Below are 16,156 nucleotides of genomic sequence, written 5' to 3'. Positions count from 1 at the left end.
ATCCTTCAGTCCTTCTCTCTGGTCCATTCATTCACCCATCCATCTATTTAAATACATTATCTCACAAAGACACTTTGGAAAGGGTACTTTTGTCCTCAGCCTGGACAACAGAGAGATTGCCAAACATCCTTTGAAACTAAGATGAAACAGATGCTATGAAAGAATACATGATACATACATGCTTGTGTATTTGGACATGCATAATACTCTTAAAACACATCTCTCAAAATGAGAATGTAAAAACGAGGCTGAAAAATCACTACCTCACCAATGGCTACAGATATTTTTCAGTCTGCCTTTATCAACCTATTTCCTTCAACATACTAGTGCAGGAAGAAGGGGGAAAAAAATCAACACAAATGCACCATAAAAAATAAAAGACACAGAATTCATACAACACTGAATGAAAAACTGGCATTAAAAAAAAATTAGCACAACTCAAGAGTGGATGTAATCCTAAATAATGGGGCTTCAGACTTTTAGGTATGAATGGAGCCGGAGAGCAATGAGTGAGAAGAGGGAGGCAGGCAGGCAGGCAGGCAGGGAGAGGCCGGGCAGGGGCAGCCCTGCCACGGGCCACTGCAGTCCTGGAGACCAGCTTCACAGAAACGCAGAGGGAATGGCAGATGACGGGCAAGGGAAGAAAACACACAGAACGCAGGAAGGACCAGGCACCCAGCCGCGAGGAGAGCTGGATGAAAGGCGGGCCTGAGTCCGAGCGCAGCGCAGAAATACTAACCGGGAGGCGGCCGAGCAAGCAGGGCAGCCCCAGCCTGGGGGCTACGTACTGGGCGGTAGAGCTGGAGCTGGCGGGGGGCCCCGCCCCTGGGAAGAAAAACCCTTTCCATTTCCCAAATCGCCAGCTCCGGTGGCTTTGGTCTCTGCTCCCTCGGAGTGCAGCAGGCGACCAGGTGCGGCTCGCCTTCCCTGCAAGGCGGGCCTTCGCTCCACTAACACTGAACCAGTGACAGCGCCTAAAGCGCGGAACAATGGCCTCCGTCCTTCTCAGGAATCCTCCCCACTAATCAAAACACTGGCTCCTGTTTGCAGGACGGATTTTCCATGCCAGTCAGAACTGCAGGTGGTGGACGCTGCAACTGCTCTTCCTTACTCAAAATGACCTGATCATGGGGCCCAGAGTCTGCACAGCAGCAGAAGGGTGACCATTTTTAAAGCCACCATGCTCTCTAAGAAATGCTAATCACATAGCGTTAGACTAACTGTCCCCCAAAGTAGTGAGGGAAAATAACAGTAATCCATAAAGAATACTAAAGCATAGCAAAAAACAATTCTTTTGGTGGAAAACATTATGTCTTCAATAAATGCCCCAAGTATTTTTGTGTACGTGTATGTGTATGTATAAATAAATACATGGAGATAGATGAATTATGACATGATTGTGGAAATATCTATAAGGAAATTAGGTATGTGAAAATTCGATAAGGAAAACACACCCATGCATATGTATAGTTTCATTATTAATATTTTTTGTTTTCATGTGGTTAAGCAAGTATTTTGATTCCTTTGGTAATATTTGTTTAAAGTTAAAACATTCCTTTTGTGCCTAACAATTCTACCAGCCATTCCACCATTTCATTAAGGGTATTTTAAATTTCTTAATGAAAAATAAGACAACAAGAACAAATCCTTGCTTTTGCTGCATTTCTTTGCAGGGGAAAAAAATTGCTGCTTGTAATACTACTTATTTTAAGAATGTTGTTTTTACAATCATTTATTTAACTAAAGATCAAAACCACTATCTTGGGTTAATAGTGGAAAGTTTGGTCCATGTTGAATTTACAGATTTAAGACTGGGAGATGCTTACAGTAAAAACATTGCCATCTTAAACTTAAATATAAATGTACACAGAACTGAATATAACTTAATTGGATTAAATTATGACTTAAAGGAAGTGTAAAGAATGGGCACCTACCTTTTTAATTGTCTTTGTCTGCACCAAAGCAAGTTCTCTATTCTCATCTGCGACGTACAGTGAAAGTTTCACATACGGGTCACTGTAAGAAAATGTTTCACGTTTAACAGGATTACCCTTTTCTTTAATAAATACAAAAAAGGTAGGCAAAACCAAAATGAAAATGCAAATAACAGTTAATGACCCAGCTTATGTAAATTCCACAAACTAAGCAGTAAAATTTTGAATCTGCCTAGTAAAATACACCAGAGCCAATGACACTTATTAAAAAGCAAAAATATGAAACTCATATTCTATCTTTAAAGATAATCTTCACTATTACTGATTCAAAAGAATCCTCCTTTTTCTAGATTCTGAAAAGATTACAAGAAAGATTATTAAAAGGCATACAAAATTTTTTCATACTAGCAAAATCTAGATAGAAAATCTAATTCATGTTTCTTATTTATATTCTGATTTCCACTATGTAGGTAAAAATTAGTGGAGATAAAACAGACATCGTTTATCTATACCAACACCTACTGTCCTTACAGATTAAAGCAAAAGCAAAAACTCAAAAACTAAAGCCCAGGACGTGAAGAGAGATTTGCCAAAAGTTACAGATTCCAGTAAAGTCTAGATTAAATTTCAGGTTTCCTGACTACAAATCCCAAAGTTCCTATTATTTCTTTGGGAAACTGAACACTTTTAGCAAGAAGTATATTGAAAAGATTACTTAATGTGAACTATCTATGAAGAATTTTAGAAGTCCACTGGCAAGCTCTAGTCTTGCTAACCCTGGGATTGCTCAAATGTAGTCAAACCATCCTGTTACAAAAACTTGGTATCCAGTTTCTTCCATTTCACACCTGAGATCCTGAAAAACACACAAAGTTCTCTCATATATTCAATCCCCAAATTTTCTCCATCTAGTTATCTACAGCTGATGATTTATTTCTATCCAAGTTGAGAATTACCTTTTAGTGGCTATACTATGACTATTAACCCTTATTGGACAACTTCCAGGATACGGATATTTCCAAATACCACAAAGAGTATCATAAAATTCTTAAGACCATATTGATGCCTCAATAAACATGCCATGAAATCGTTTAAGGAAAGAGAAAGGTATGACATAATTGAACGTTTAAAAGTAATAGGACGATAGTCAATACCAAAAAAACATAAATCAGTGAAAAACATTGTCTTTATATATATTTATTCCTTATAAAATGCATTTTAATGAAAGCTACATCATCTGAAAAAAACAAAAACAAACAAAAAACAGCAACAGAATTCACTTAGAATAATACTCTATTATCAGTAAATATCTTTATTTTTAACATTCTGGGTTAAAAGGTATTAGCCAATCACTTGCTTCTTACCCCATACACTATAGATAGATGTTATCTGATTAAAGAACATCTAACCAGATGCATCTATTACTCCTTATCTGGACACCGGCAACCTCGGAATAATGATGAATCAAGAGCCAAAACCTAATCTAGGTCTAAACACTGCAAGAGCACAGTCAGAGCTATGGTGGCGTGATCAATCAGGAATCAGTTTCTACGTTGGTGGTTCTCGAACTTTAGCATATCAAAATTGTATCGGCAAAGAGGTAGTTAAAACACACAAACCCCCAAAGACCCCCAAAGATAGAGTAGGTCTGAATGGGACTCTAGAATTTGCATTTCTAGCAGATTCCAAGGGATGCTGATGTTCATGATCCAGGAACCACACTCTGAGAACCACTGCTCTAGATGGCATTTGAAGAGTTTTAGCTATAGAAACTAATTTTCTATTCCCAGTCACCAAGCTATTGCTAAAAAAAGCTCAAGGCCTGATATCTCTGTCATCTCAAGAACAGGCCTCCAGTATGCCATGGGGGTGCACGCATGCACATACACACAATCCCATGTTACAGAGACACCATCAACTCTGCAGACTGCTGTCTCGTTTCACATCTCTCAGCTCTCATGACTGCTGCCTATTACATAACTGCGATAAAGAGCTAAGCATTCACTTTAGTAGAACATCCACATTCTTGTACTAATCACTTATTTACCTCAGCTTATATCTCCCTGAATATTCACATGCAGTTGGGGGTTGCCTTGCTGCAATATGCTGCCACTGATCACTGACAGAGGATGAGTTGAAGGAATGTCAACAGGCAGGAGGTCCTAAAATTCTGAGTCAGAAAACATTTTGTATCATGACTGCCATTATGACCTAACTTCTACTCTTGCTCTTGTAGTCTTCTACAGGAGGAACATTGTCTCTGTTTGGAAAAGGCCACACTTTGAGACCTTCTCAAAATTCCAAACCATCTGTGTGACCTTGGACAAGTCCCTTGAAAGCCCTTGACCTCAGTTTTCATCTCTCTAAAATAAAGGGGCTGAACTGCATCAGTGGTTTTCAAACTGCAGACTCAACAAAGCCTTAGTTCTGCATAACTCTCTCAGGATAACTGTAGGCTACCATTTCCACCTGAATCTGTTTTACAAACTGGACTTCTATGTTAGAATTTTTTTTGGACAGGGTTATATAACTTTAAAATGCTCTAAAGCCACTGGACTCAATGATCCCTTTTAGTTAAAATATTCTGGATCACAGAACAATTCAAACTCCCTCCTCATCAAAATACCAGTAGCCCAGCCTATCCTAAGTACACACAATTGACTTCCCAAAAGTATGGAAGGGACAGGGCATAAAACCCTCATCGCTACCAACAGGTTTTCTCCTTCAGGGCGCAAAGGGTGAAACTCACTGTTTTGACTATGGAAAACCACTGTTGATCATCACTGGGCTGGTATTTTCCTATACATGTTACCAGCTGCTAATCAATTTACCTACTAGGTATCAAAAACCTGTCACCAAGCAACACACAACAAAAGGTGTGTGTGGGGGGGTACTTGAGTGTGGGTGTGAGTCCAGAGCAAAGCTGAGGGACAGCAAACCTCACCATCAGTTTAAAAAAAAAAATTTTTTTTTTTTAACACTTGGGGCCTTCATTTCACACAATGCTCTGCAGGAGTGGTGCCAGGAAAAATTAAGTGTCTGGACACTTCACACAGGAGTCCTGTGAGCCCTCTGATAGAGACTGCAGTTCTGGAAGAAAACTTTTGCCCTCTGAAGCTCTGCCTCTCAGATCCTTAACACTCTGTACCTTTGCTACAAGGGTCAGCCAAGTCTTGAGGTCAATGGCTAGTTATGTGTAAAACCTACCTCCCCCTCCTAGAGCACGAGGACCTTTAGGAAAGACACACAAGCACCTCATGAGCCATTCCTACTATGGGGAGTGGACACAGGGTGTAGGTACAGAGGCAGGGAATTCTGGCTTTCATGGTGCTCCTTCATAAGCTGTCATAAGATTTTGCTGTTGCTGATTACCATTCGTATGTAATACTTTTATAATAAACACAATGAAACACAACAGGAGAGGCATGGAGGGAAGCAGGAGAGAAGACGACCATCCCTCCCTCTCCTCCTGATGCTTCTTCAACTGATGCCTTTGACCTCCCCCACTGGAGTCTCAAATCTCAGCTTCACCAGCTCTCTGAGGGACTTTCAGACAGTTACTTAACACTCAGAAACTTCAGACTGTTGATGAATGAAACAGAAATGACACAGTCCCTAACTCAGAGGGTTACTGTAAGCACACTGAGTACTCCACGCTTCCTCATTTGTGATGTGTGGCAGTCCCGTGGGCCTCTGGTGCAGATGCTCAAACTGGTGGTCTTAACTGACAGCAAAGCTCGCCAAACTCACTCTTAGCAACTAGTTACCGTCCTAGTGGCTGGTGATTGGTACAACTCAGGGCTAGTGTTGGCCATTACTCTCAAAGAAGCTCAGGGCTTTGTGTATTAGGTGAGAAATCTTATTTTGCAAGCCCTTTCTCGGTATATGGAGCTGTTCAGGCACCATGTTTTTTGTCAGCCTTTAAAAGGAGACAACAAGTAGATGCTAACATTCAAACTTTCTATTTACTGACTGCCTACTATATTCCAGGCCATGTGACAAGCACTGGAAAAATAAAAGACACCGTTAAAGGGGCACACAGTAGTAAAGAGATGATTGTGCCAGTGTGTACCGAGCACCCTGGGATCCTGTGGAACATGCCACAACTGTGGTCCTGACCTTATGCACACCAGGGTCACTTGTAATCAGATGCCTGGCTCCATCCCAAGCCTGCTAGATCAGAATCTCCAGGGTTGAGATCTGGGAATCTGCATTTATCAAATGTACCAGATGATTTCTATGTATTGGTCCATCTGGGTACCTCTATCAAAGAGCAAATCTGAGGCCAAGAAGGAAGGACCTATAGTGAGAGTTCTCCAGACAAATGGGAGAGCATGAGCAAAGGCCCAGTGACAGGCTAGAGCTGGGGTGTTTGGCCTAAGAGCAGTCTGGAGGACTAAGGGAGAGAAAAGGCAGCTGCAGAGGGAGCCCCAGGTCAAAATACTACATCTTATGTGCAACTGAAGAGTTGACTATCAGCACAATCCTGGCTCCCCCTATTTGTAGTTGTATGACCTTTGAAAACCCATGTAGCCTCTTTGTGCATCAGCTTCAGCACCTATATAATGGGTTTATAAGGAAGCTGTTGAGAAGATTAAAATAATAATAGTGCCTGACATGTAGGAAGCACTCACAATATATGTCAGCCACCATCACCACCACCACCACCATCATGGGGTTCTTGAAAGAGAAGGGTCGTGGTCAGACTCATTACAAGGAGATGAAACAGTGGGCATGGAGACCAGCTGGCAGGCTTCTGCACCTAAGAGTGAAGAAAGGCTAAACACAGGTGGTAAGGAGCAAAGAGGAAGAATTGGGAGCACACCCAAAGGCGTGCTCAGAAGAACTGGGTGGCTGGGTGGTAGGTCAGGAGATCGGAGTCCAGGCCAACCTCCAGCTCTAGCACCTGCTGACCATGTGTGCTCTCTTAAGCTATGAAATAGTACTGAGGCTTCAATCCCTTCCTGGACCAGCAACATCACCCACACGAGCAGGATGCACCCACCAGCAGGCAGCCCTTAGAATTCTGAGAGAAGACCATGAATGCTAAGGCACCACTTACGGGCTTGCCTTTAGAACCAATGTCTTCTTACAAGGCTTTCTCGTCGTGTGAGGCCATCACACAGGAGGCCCTGGAACCTTTTGCTTTCTGCTCATGATGCTGCATTTGTATGTGCGTCTGAGGCTTATCAAATGTCTGTAATAGTCTGTAATCAGAGAATCCTATAGATTTACAATTTTAAACTAGAAGTCTGAGTTAAAACTGGCCTCCAAACCTACATGTCTAGGTCAGGCAAACCACAGAATACATCCTGAAGGGTCTTAGGTTCCTCTGTATCTTCCACCGAGTATGTAAAGTCCAGAAGAAAAAACTACCTGGGATATTCAAGCAGTTTACTCACAAACAAGACACCTTGTCAGCACATAAAAGTTAATTCTAAGGGGAAAAAAGAAAAAGGAAGGGTACTATCACCTTATCTTGGACATAGACACACCCAGAACTCCGAATGAAATTAACAGCTAGAAGACAGATCCTCTTAACTGGGGCAGATGGAATTCCAAGGAGTTTAACAGATGCCAACATGGTCAACAAAAAATCCATAGGTGCCTGCCCTCATGCGAAGCCACCAAGAAAACCTGGTCTAAAATCTGCTTGCAAAACTGTGAAGCAAAGAGCTTTGTAATCGATCAACATGGAGCTCTGTGCTGAAAACTCTGGTTTCTGCCCCAGCTATCTCTAACAGAGACACTGAAGGGCAACTGGCCAGCACTGATCTCAACTAGGTTTCAAGAATTCAGAGATGGGCCTCATTCTACCTTTGTTACCATTAGGCAAAACCAGCGCAGACAAGATTACCTCAAGGAGAGTTGAAAATAAGACTGGGTGTGCCCATTGCTCAGTCTCCCGAGTGAGACACACTGAGCTGGGACAGTTAGTCCTGACGAGTCATTAATGGGGTGGTACTTGACCCTGTCCATCTGACTCACTGGAGTGTTCAAAGACAAACAAGAATGTGCAAAGATTAGTCCTTCTGCACTGATGATTTACTCATTTTTATCAGGCTAAAGAGTCTTTGTGAGATCCATATACATGCCACTGGGCAGAGCATCCAGTGTGGAATATGTTCAGACCACAGCCAGGCTGGACTGACACGGCTTTGTCCACTGGCTATAAAGGTGTCCTGCAAGATACTTGGATATCAGAAGAACAATGAGAGAGGTCTTCATTTTTCAACCATCTTCCCTCCACAACCATAATGAAGGAAGTAGTCATTCTTCCCTGGGAAATGTAGTTGCTAAGGATGCTAGTGGGGCAGCCTCAGCCTGGAAAAGGGTCATTGAGCCTTTGGTCCTTATAAGCAAAGAGCAGAGGGCTAGAGCTGCATATCACACAGCCCTACAGATCAACTTTATGTCGACTACCCGATGTGTTTGACACACAAAGACTTAGCTAACCCAGAGAAAGTTTCACTGGAGAACCTGTTTGGTTGAAGGTTTCCCCCTTTTTCACTTTTACTATTATAGTCAGTATTCACGTAAGTTTCTGATATCAGTAACAAAGAAATAACAAAACGGTAAGAAACTACCCAGAAAGTGTGAGAGAATAAAACACATGAACATACTCAGTAATATGGAAACTGAAGCTTTTATCTACTACATTGTCAAAGACGCAAAAAAAAAATAGTGAACACTTCCTAAAGAGGAAGGCATTTTAATACTCTTCTACCAGAAATTACTACAAGCTCTCTGGAAAGCAACATGGCAGTTGGTATCAAGAATAAAGAGTTGATGCCTTGGATTCAACAAATCTATTTTTAAGGATTAATTCTAAAAAAATAACCAGAGATGCAAACAAATCCTTACCTGCAAAAGATACTCATTACATCATATATACTAAGGAACAATTAGAAGCAACCTTCTAATCCAACAGAGAAGTGATTAAATAAATCATGGTATAATCATGTACTAGAATATAATAAACTGTTACAATGTTTTCAAAGAATATTGTTGAATGGAAGAATATAACCATGGTAAAACATAAAGGAATAAACAGTATCTAAAAATGTGACTAATTCTATATGCATATGAAAGTAATTGAGAAAAACATAGCTAAAGTTAGTATCTATTCTCTCTAGATATGTTTAGGAACTTTATTTTCTTCTTTGTGGTTTTTTTCCAAATTTTCTGTCAGCACAATAAAGTTATGAAAATACCTGTAAGAGTCACACATATGCTTCAACTATAATAGCTTTTCAATGATGCACTGAAACCTTTAATTTCATGGTTAGTCTGCACAAACCCAAAAGGCTTCAAACATTTTTTTCTACCCAGAAAACTGCCTTAAATGGATAACTACTGAAGATTGAGAGAAGATGCACATACATTCCAACCCTTGAAACTTAGTAAAAGGCATGAAGTATACTTTTGAAATACACCACTCACCACCAACACCAGCAACTGAGTCACCTGCTCACAAATACATAGGATCTTTTGACAAACGAAGAAAATGTGGCTCAGTTTACAGACACAAGCATTCTTATGTGTTGGTCTGAGGCAGCTAAGAGAGGCATTAAACTTTACATTTTAGGCATATCCTGTGAAGCTGCTAAAAAAAAATACACTTTCAGATACTTCAGTTATGATACTGGCATTTGGCATGATTAGTGGTTTACCCCATCCCTAATGATTTACCCCATTCCTAGTCATTCAGATCTTGAAATCGCTAGTAAGGGCTGACTCTCTCTCCTTGTCCCCTGCCATCTATGAGCAGTCACTTGCAGGTCTCAACCTTGGGTCACAGGGACCACTGGGAGCCGGGGTTGGGGGATAGGGAAGAAGGGGGTGGGGAACTGCCCGTGCATCCATTGCCAACACATACTAACACAGTTCTGTTTATATCTAGGTAAATATGCAGCAGCCCATGAAAATATTTAAGCTAATAAGTTGGTTAAAAAAGTTTTCTTATCTCCTGGTTGTATAAATATCATTCAGTGGCAGTCACTAAAAAGCAAAGGTTCACCAATAAATTACTGAAATGTCCATACAGCTGCCAAAGAAAGTGATAGTTGGGACTTGCTTGTATCTCCAGCGACTCTATCATGTATTTTCCCCATATACGCACAACTACCAGAGGTTAAGAAAACACTTTTCTCATCTATGTTAGTAATGCTTTAATAGAGCCAAGAAAGACAGCAACTCACAAAGTTGTAAGGGAAAGGGAAAACAAAACTGCTCCCTTTCCAGGAACTGTTTAGTAATCGATTTAATTCTTTAAGTAGTCACTGAGTGTCCACCATGTACAAAGGACTATGGTGGGCATCAAGGGGGGAGGGCCAAAGAAGTGGGTGGCAGGGGGTAGAATTCAACAGACACGGATGAGACGTCGCCCTCAGAGGCTGTCTACCCCTCCCCCACAAAAACCGAAGTCAGACAAGAGTGAATATATATAAAACAGATGCTGCCTTTATGAAACTTAGCTATATATATCAAGAACTCAGAAAAGGTCATGAATTTTTATGATTATTCTAAGAAGATATGAAATGCAGGGAAAGCCTTATGAACATTTACCACGAATCTTTTATTCATGAAGCACTTCCTGGGTGCAGAGCACTGTGTGGTATCTTAGGTCTACGCCCTCTCTCATTCCTAGGACAACCCTAGCAAGGAGGACGTTAGTATCCCCACCTCATAAATGAGGAAAAGAGGATGTGCTAATACATATGTGCACAAATGAAATCTATGAAGCCACTCAAGTGGTATTAATGAAGAACTTGATGTATTGCTTGTGCTTTAAAAAGGGAGTTTTTAAAAATGTGTGTTACCACTATGAGAAAAACAAGTAAAATGACTGCATTATAAATATATCAAACTACAAATTAGTATTCATTACTGCATTAATGAGACTATGAGTGATTTTTTTTCTTCCTTTCAATTCTCTTCCTTTTCCAAATGATACAGATGTGTCTCTACTTAGCTAGGATGTTGAGATATTGGAAATGTCCCAAACGGCAGCAATGAGAACATTCAAGTGTAACATATCGTATGTTGTGCCAATAAGGTAGGTAGGGGAAAAGGGCATTTACAGCTGTAATATCAACCTCTGATGTAACAACCACCTTCCTTTTTAAGTTGCTGGATTAAGACACCTCCAAGAGCCTTAGATATATAAACACACTCAAGTGGAGTAAAAAGGAATGCCCCAATTTTCTTAGTATCTATGTGTTAAATACCCTGCTGGTGAAATACGCGTCATCATCAATTTAATAGCATGAGTCTGTCTGTGGGGCCCCTGCCCATGAGGTAATGTTAATCCCAAGTCAGCACACAGCATCTCCTTTTTTATCCCTTCAGAGGAGTTCAAATCTCCAGAGGCCTCAAGTGTTGTTCCCTATGCACATTTAAGGGGGGGGCAGCAATTCAAATCTGTGCACTTGTGACAGAAGTTACCAAATTTTCCAAATTGATTAGATGAGACTTTGCACAAAAATGTATTTTTTGGAAACATAATTCAAGAATACATGAGCTCATTCACATACAAACCACATGTACACAAGCAGATTAGGAAGTTCAGGGGCTTTACTGCCTAATTTAAGTGAATTCCCAAAAACAATCTATCTAGAGACAAAAAGAAGTGGATTTCTCATATTAGTAGTAGTACAAAGTTAAAACTACTTTTGAGACAGGGACCGTGGGTGTAGTCAGAGTAGGGTGAGGGCCTCCGGGAAAAGCAAGGCAGGAAGGATATTTGCAGTCAGAGCAATGTAACTCCATGTAAGGAAACCCCCTACTAAAATTCTGTGTTAAACATTCAGCTCTAGAGTCATTCTTCAGTGAGATCGGTTAATATTCCCCGATAAAGAGTAGCACATGTTTTCGTTATGCTAATCATTTATAATCATGTGTAAGATTCACCTTAGCATGCTAAAAGACCCAGGCCTATGTGCTGTCTTTCCTCCTTCAGATCTGATGAGGTGATTTTGCAAACTGGGCAACTAATTTAGCATGCAAGCCCAGCCATAACACAGTAAAAGGCAAGAAAGATTCCATCTTAAAGATAAGATTGCACTTAACTTACTCTTTAGCAAACAATACCTCAGCCCACCTTGGGGGCTGAGCAGGTGGCCTTGTTTCATAGGCCCCCAGACCAAGATGCTGGTATCTCAGGGAGGAATCAACAGAGCAGGAAGTTACTTTATCAAGTTAATTCTAAATATCCTAGGACCACTTAAAAAGTCCACACCCCTAAGCTTTTTTTCATGTTCTCAAAAAATCCTTATCTGCCTATAAAACCCCTAGACAACGCGCACCACCCCGGACTCTCTTGTCCCCTCCTGGCGTGAGCCAGGAGCTCTGTCCTTTTATCTCTAAATAAAAGCCTGTACCTTGCTCTCCTACCTTGAGTGTTTGTGAAGTTCATTCTTCAGTTTCGTGAACAAGAACGCCAGCATCACTTTCATCAGTCCTCAAGTAGCACTGTGGTATTATCTAATATACAGTAAGCATTATGGAAATTTTCAGCCAAGACCATTATATCAAATATAATTACATATATCATTAATTTCAAACTGCTGTATGAGAGTTCAGAAGGACTTCATCATTTTCTCCAACCCTTACTTGGGTAAGTCATATTTGTTACCTTCCCAGGACAAGCCCAGCGCAGAGTAGTAGTCCATAGGATCCCTAATTTAAGGCGTCTGGATAACTATAACGACAGAAGTATGCACACACACCAAAAATATGTACAGCTCAAGTTCACTTTACATAAACTTAAAATATTCCTTAAGAGCTCTGACTGAACACAAATCTCCTTAATGAATCATTTCCCTATTACAATCCTACAATCCTAGACATGGTTCCATGAACAAAATTTTACCTGTAAAAAAATTATTTTAAAAGGAGCATGTGCGCTACACATTAAAAAAAGTCCTACCACCATTATTTAAAACAGAATTTGGTCTTTGTCAATAAATTATCTGTGTTCATTTAATTCATTTAAAGAAGGTCTTAGAAGAACACCCTGTAGGTAAAATTGATGTTAACAGAGTTAGTAAAAATACAGCACACTTCCAAATTTACCACACGAATTCTTTCATTACCAGCCTTTCTGGATCTTACATTTTTAAATAGATGTTCTACTTATTTAACTGAAATAAGTAACATAACCCAAAGCCCTAAGTTTTCAAAGATTAACTTATCTCTAACATACTTGCATATTCACTTACCAAATGCTCCACAGAATTCCTGCCTACAAAGGTGTTATCAGCTGGTAAATATTTACATGAATTGTTTTGCACAAAGGGTGATAAGCTTCTAGAACTCCAAAGAAGATAAACAGACATAAATTCCAAGAGGTAGCAGGCAGAAACCCTCTGAGCAGGGCAAACATGTTAACAGCAGGTGCATAAATGGCTTTTAAGGAAGATGCTTATGGCTCTCCCATTTAACCATCAGAGGGGCAGCCAGATTCTCTCCTGGTATTTTCCCTCAGGGCCCTGCTGACAAAGAGAATCCTGGGCTGGTTGACAATGGATTTGAATCTTATAAGTCTTAGGAATCCCAAATGATTGTGGGACCTCAATGCTAAACAATCCCCAAAGAAGTTCTTTGAAAACCACACAGTCCAACTCTGGTACTTAACACAATATTTTATACTCAAGCAGAAATAGAAATTTGCTTGATCTATTAAGTATCCAGGCCAGAGAAGGCAATCTAAGTGGGGCATAGGCAGTCACCATATAAGAAGCCTTACAACACAGAGAACACTAATCCTATGAAAAATTATGAGGTTGGTGATATTTATCATGGGAACGTTTTAATATTCCCCCCATCACAGCCCCCCATCCTGTCTCAAGATGGCCCCTCCTCAAAACAGCCTACTCGTCACCATTTCCCAGGTACCTACTGAGTGAGGGCTTCACCCTTGCTCTCACTTGGCAGTACTTGTACTCTAGTGGTGTTTGTCCATGGTAATGATTAACTAGAACAACTCAGACTAACTCCGTATGCCCTGTTTTATGTTCACTAAGAGGACTCAAAAACATATCAATCTTAGCACCGCCATGACGGCTAGGGTGACTGCCCAAGTCCCGGAGATGACAAACTCCTACAGCAGAGGTTCTCAGACTGTGACAGGAATCAGAATCACCTGGAAGGCTGATAAAAAAACAGATTGCTGGGGCCCATCCCCAGACTTCCAGTTCCGATAGGAGGCAGAACCTGATAAATATGCACTTCTAGCAATTTGCCTGTGTGGGCACCCCACTTTGGGAAACACTGAGACTCCAGATCTTTTCCTCTTTGTCTCTCCAGGATCCAGCACAATAAGTTCATTAAATTCAGAATTTGTGCCCCCACCACCTGATCACTTCTGAGAAGACTCGACTGGATGTCGAGTACTTTGCCTTTCCGGCTGGGCGCCCTTGGCCACTCGACTCTGCCCATGTTTATTAGGAGGGCAGCAAGGGCGACCTGCAAGGCCTGCCTGTAACAGTAACTTACCAGTTGGTACCGCTTTTTGTTCATTTCAGTGGGATTGGGGGAAAGGAAGAGTGGAATGAAAGCTAGTAAACTCTTGCCTATTTAATAAAAACACTATTATCTAATGAAAGAACTATTACAAGTATCCTGTAATAGTAAGAGCCTGTCAGGAATTCAGTTCTAAAGGGAATAAGGTCTAAGGGGGAAGATTCTGAGATGAGATCACCTCTCAAAACTGTTCTTCCGGGCGTCTGGTGGGATATGGAACCTATCTACTTTTCTCATGGTTAGAAAAGTCAATCCAACTCGGATTTTCATCAACAAAAATTCAAACAGGCATCTTTAACTGCTTGACTCCATTTTATTTTTTATGAGTTAGCTCCTTCTACCCCCAATTTATAACACTCATAGCGTATAAAGCAGGTACCCAGAACTGCGATCAAGTACGCAACAGACTTCCAGTGTCACGACTCTCCCCTAACACTGAAGCCAGTTCCCTGGCTACCACCACCCAAGTCCTTTTGATCGAAAAGAAACACTGTTGGCCAAGCAGAGGATCTTTGAACTCGATGCAAAAGTGGAATCAGCACTGAGCTGTGCCCAGCTAGAAAAGAGGGTAAATTCTGGAGTAGGGAACTACTCAGGGAATTCAGCCTTTATTAACTGGGAGGAAGAGATACTTTTAATTAACTCTGGAAGAGTAGCAGTTCCCAGAGCACAGCCTGCGCTTTGCTTCTGCTGTCACTGTGTCCCGGGACACCAGGACTAAAGACGGGCCCCAGGGGAGCCCAGTACCCTCCCGCATCACAGAGATGATGGACACTGCAGAGACCTCCGCAGGCTTATGCTCAGGAACAAGGGACTAGCAGAGGGAGATGGCACGCAGACTGCTAAACAACAGCTAAGCTGAGAGTGGGCCTCCCAGGGCAGGCTTCCTGAGCAGACAGGGGAAGGGGGGCGAGGAGCAGGAAGCCGCTAAACATTTCCCATGCACAGAAACTTCTCTACCCTGGGCCTCTGAGGAAAAGGGGATTCCTCTCTCGCATGGGGTTAACAGGAGATGTGGCAGTTTCTGAAGTCTGAACAGGCAGTCCCGTGAGTGGTAGCCATGCAGTGCAGCAGCTGTGTGGGGCACCAGGGAAGCCATGAGGAACAGGTCTGGAACTTGGCCCTGGCCTCAACACAGAACGAGTGGAGTTGCTCATCTCAAACCACCCCATGTGTTATGGGCTGAATCGCATCCCTCACCCTCAAAAGATATGTGAAAGTCCTAACCCTGGTACCTCAGTGAATATGACCTTACAAGGAAATAAGGTCTTTATAGGTCCAATCAAGTTAATATGAGGTTGTTATGGTGGACTCTAATCCAATACAACTGGTGTCCTTATAACAGAGGACGTTTGCACGGAGACAGACATGCAGACAGGAAGATCATGTGAAGACACACAGGGAGGAGACGGCCATGAGACCATGGGACACTAAACACTGCCGGCAAACACCAGGAGGGAGAAGGAAGGAAGGAATTTTCCTCAGAGCACTCAGAGAGCATGGCCCTGCCACTTCAGACTTGTAGCCTCCAGAACTGTGAGGCAACATATTTCTGTTTTAAGCCACCCAGTTTGTGTTACTTTATTATAGCAGCCCTAGGAAGCTAACACCCTGTTAAATCCAGCCTTTATCAGAACCTCTAGGGCCAAATGTGTTCCAGACCTCTCCCTTTTTTTTCTCATTTTAGAAGGATGACT

General features: G+C 41.6%; 1 protein-coding gene across 5 annotated transcripts in view; it reads right to left on the bottom strand.

Moving 5' to 3' along the window:
* Positions 1-16,156, bottom strand: part of NEDD4L (NEDD4 like E3 ubiquitin protein ligase) — a 322,004-nt gene that overhangs the window by 135,779 nt on the left and 170,069 nt on the right. For 4 of the 5 annotated variants that reach the window (XM_036876834.2, XM_036876837.2, XM_036876838.2 and 1 more), the window contains one exon: positions 1,935-2,016. In XM_036876834.2, coding sequence (XP_036732729.1) covers positions 1,935-2,016 — 82 coding nt within the window. Of the gene's footprint in view, positions 1-739; positions 991-1,934; positions 2,017-16,156 lie in introns of those variants that run through there. The other variant, XM_036876836.2, reaches the window with a different exon arrangement.

Source organism: Manis pentadactyla, chromosome 6 (genome assembly GCF_030020395.1).
Source record: "Manis pentadactyla isolate mManPen7 chromosome 6, mManPen7.hap1, whole genome shotgun sequence".
NCBI classification, from domain to species: domain Eukaryota; kingdom Metazoa; phylum Chordata; class Mammalia; order Pholidota; family Manidae; genus Manis; species Manis pentadactyla.
Note: the sequence above shows the minus strand (reverse complement) of the source record. Positions and strands in the feature narration are given on the sequence as shown.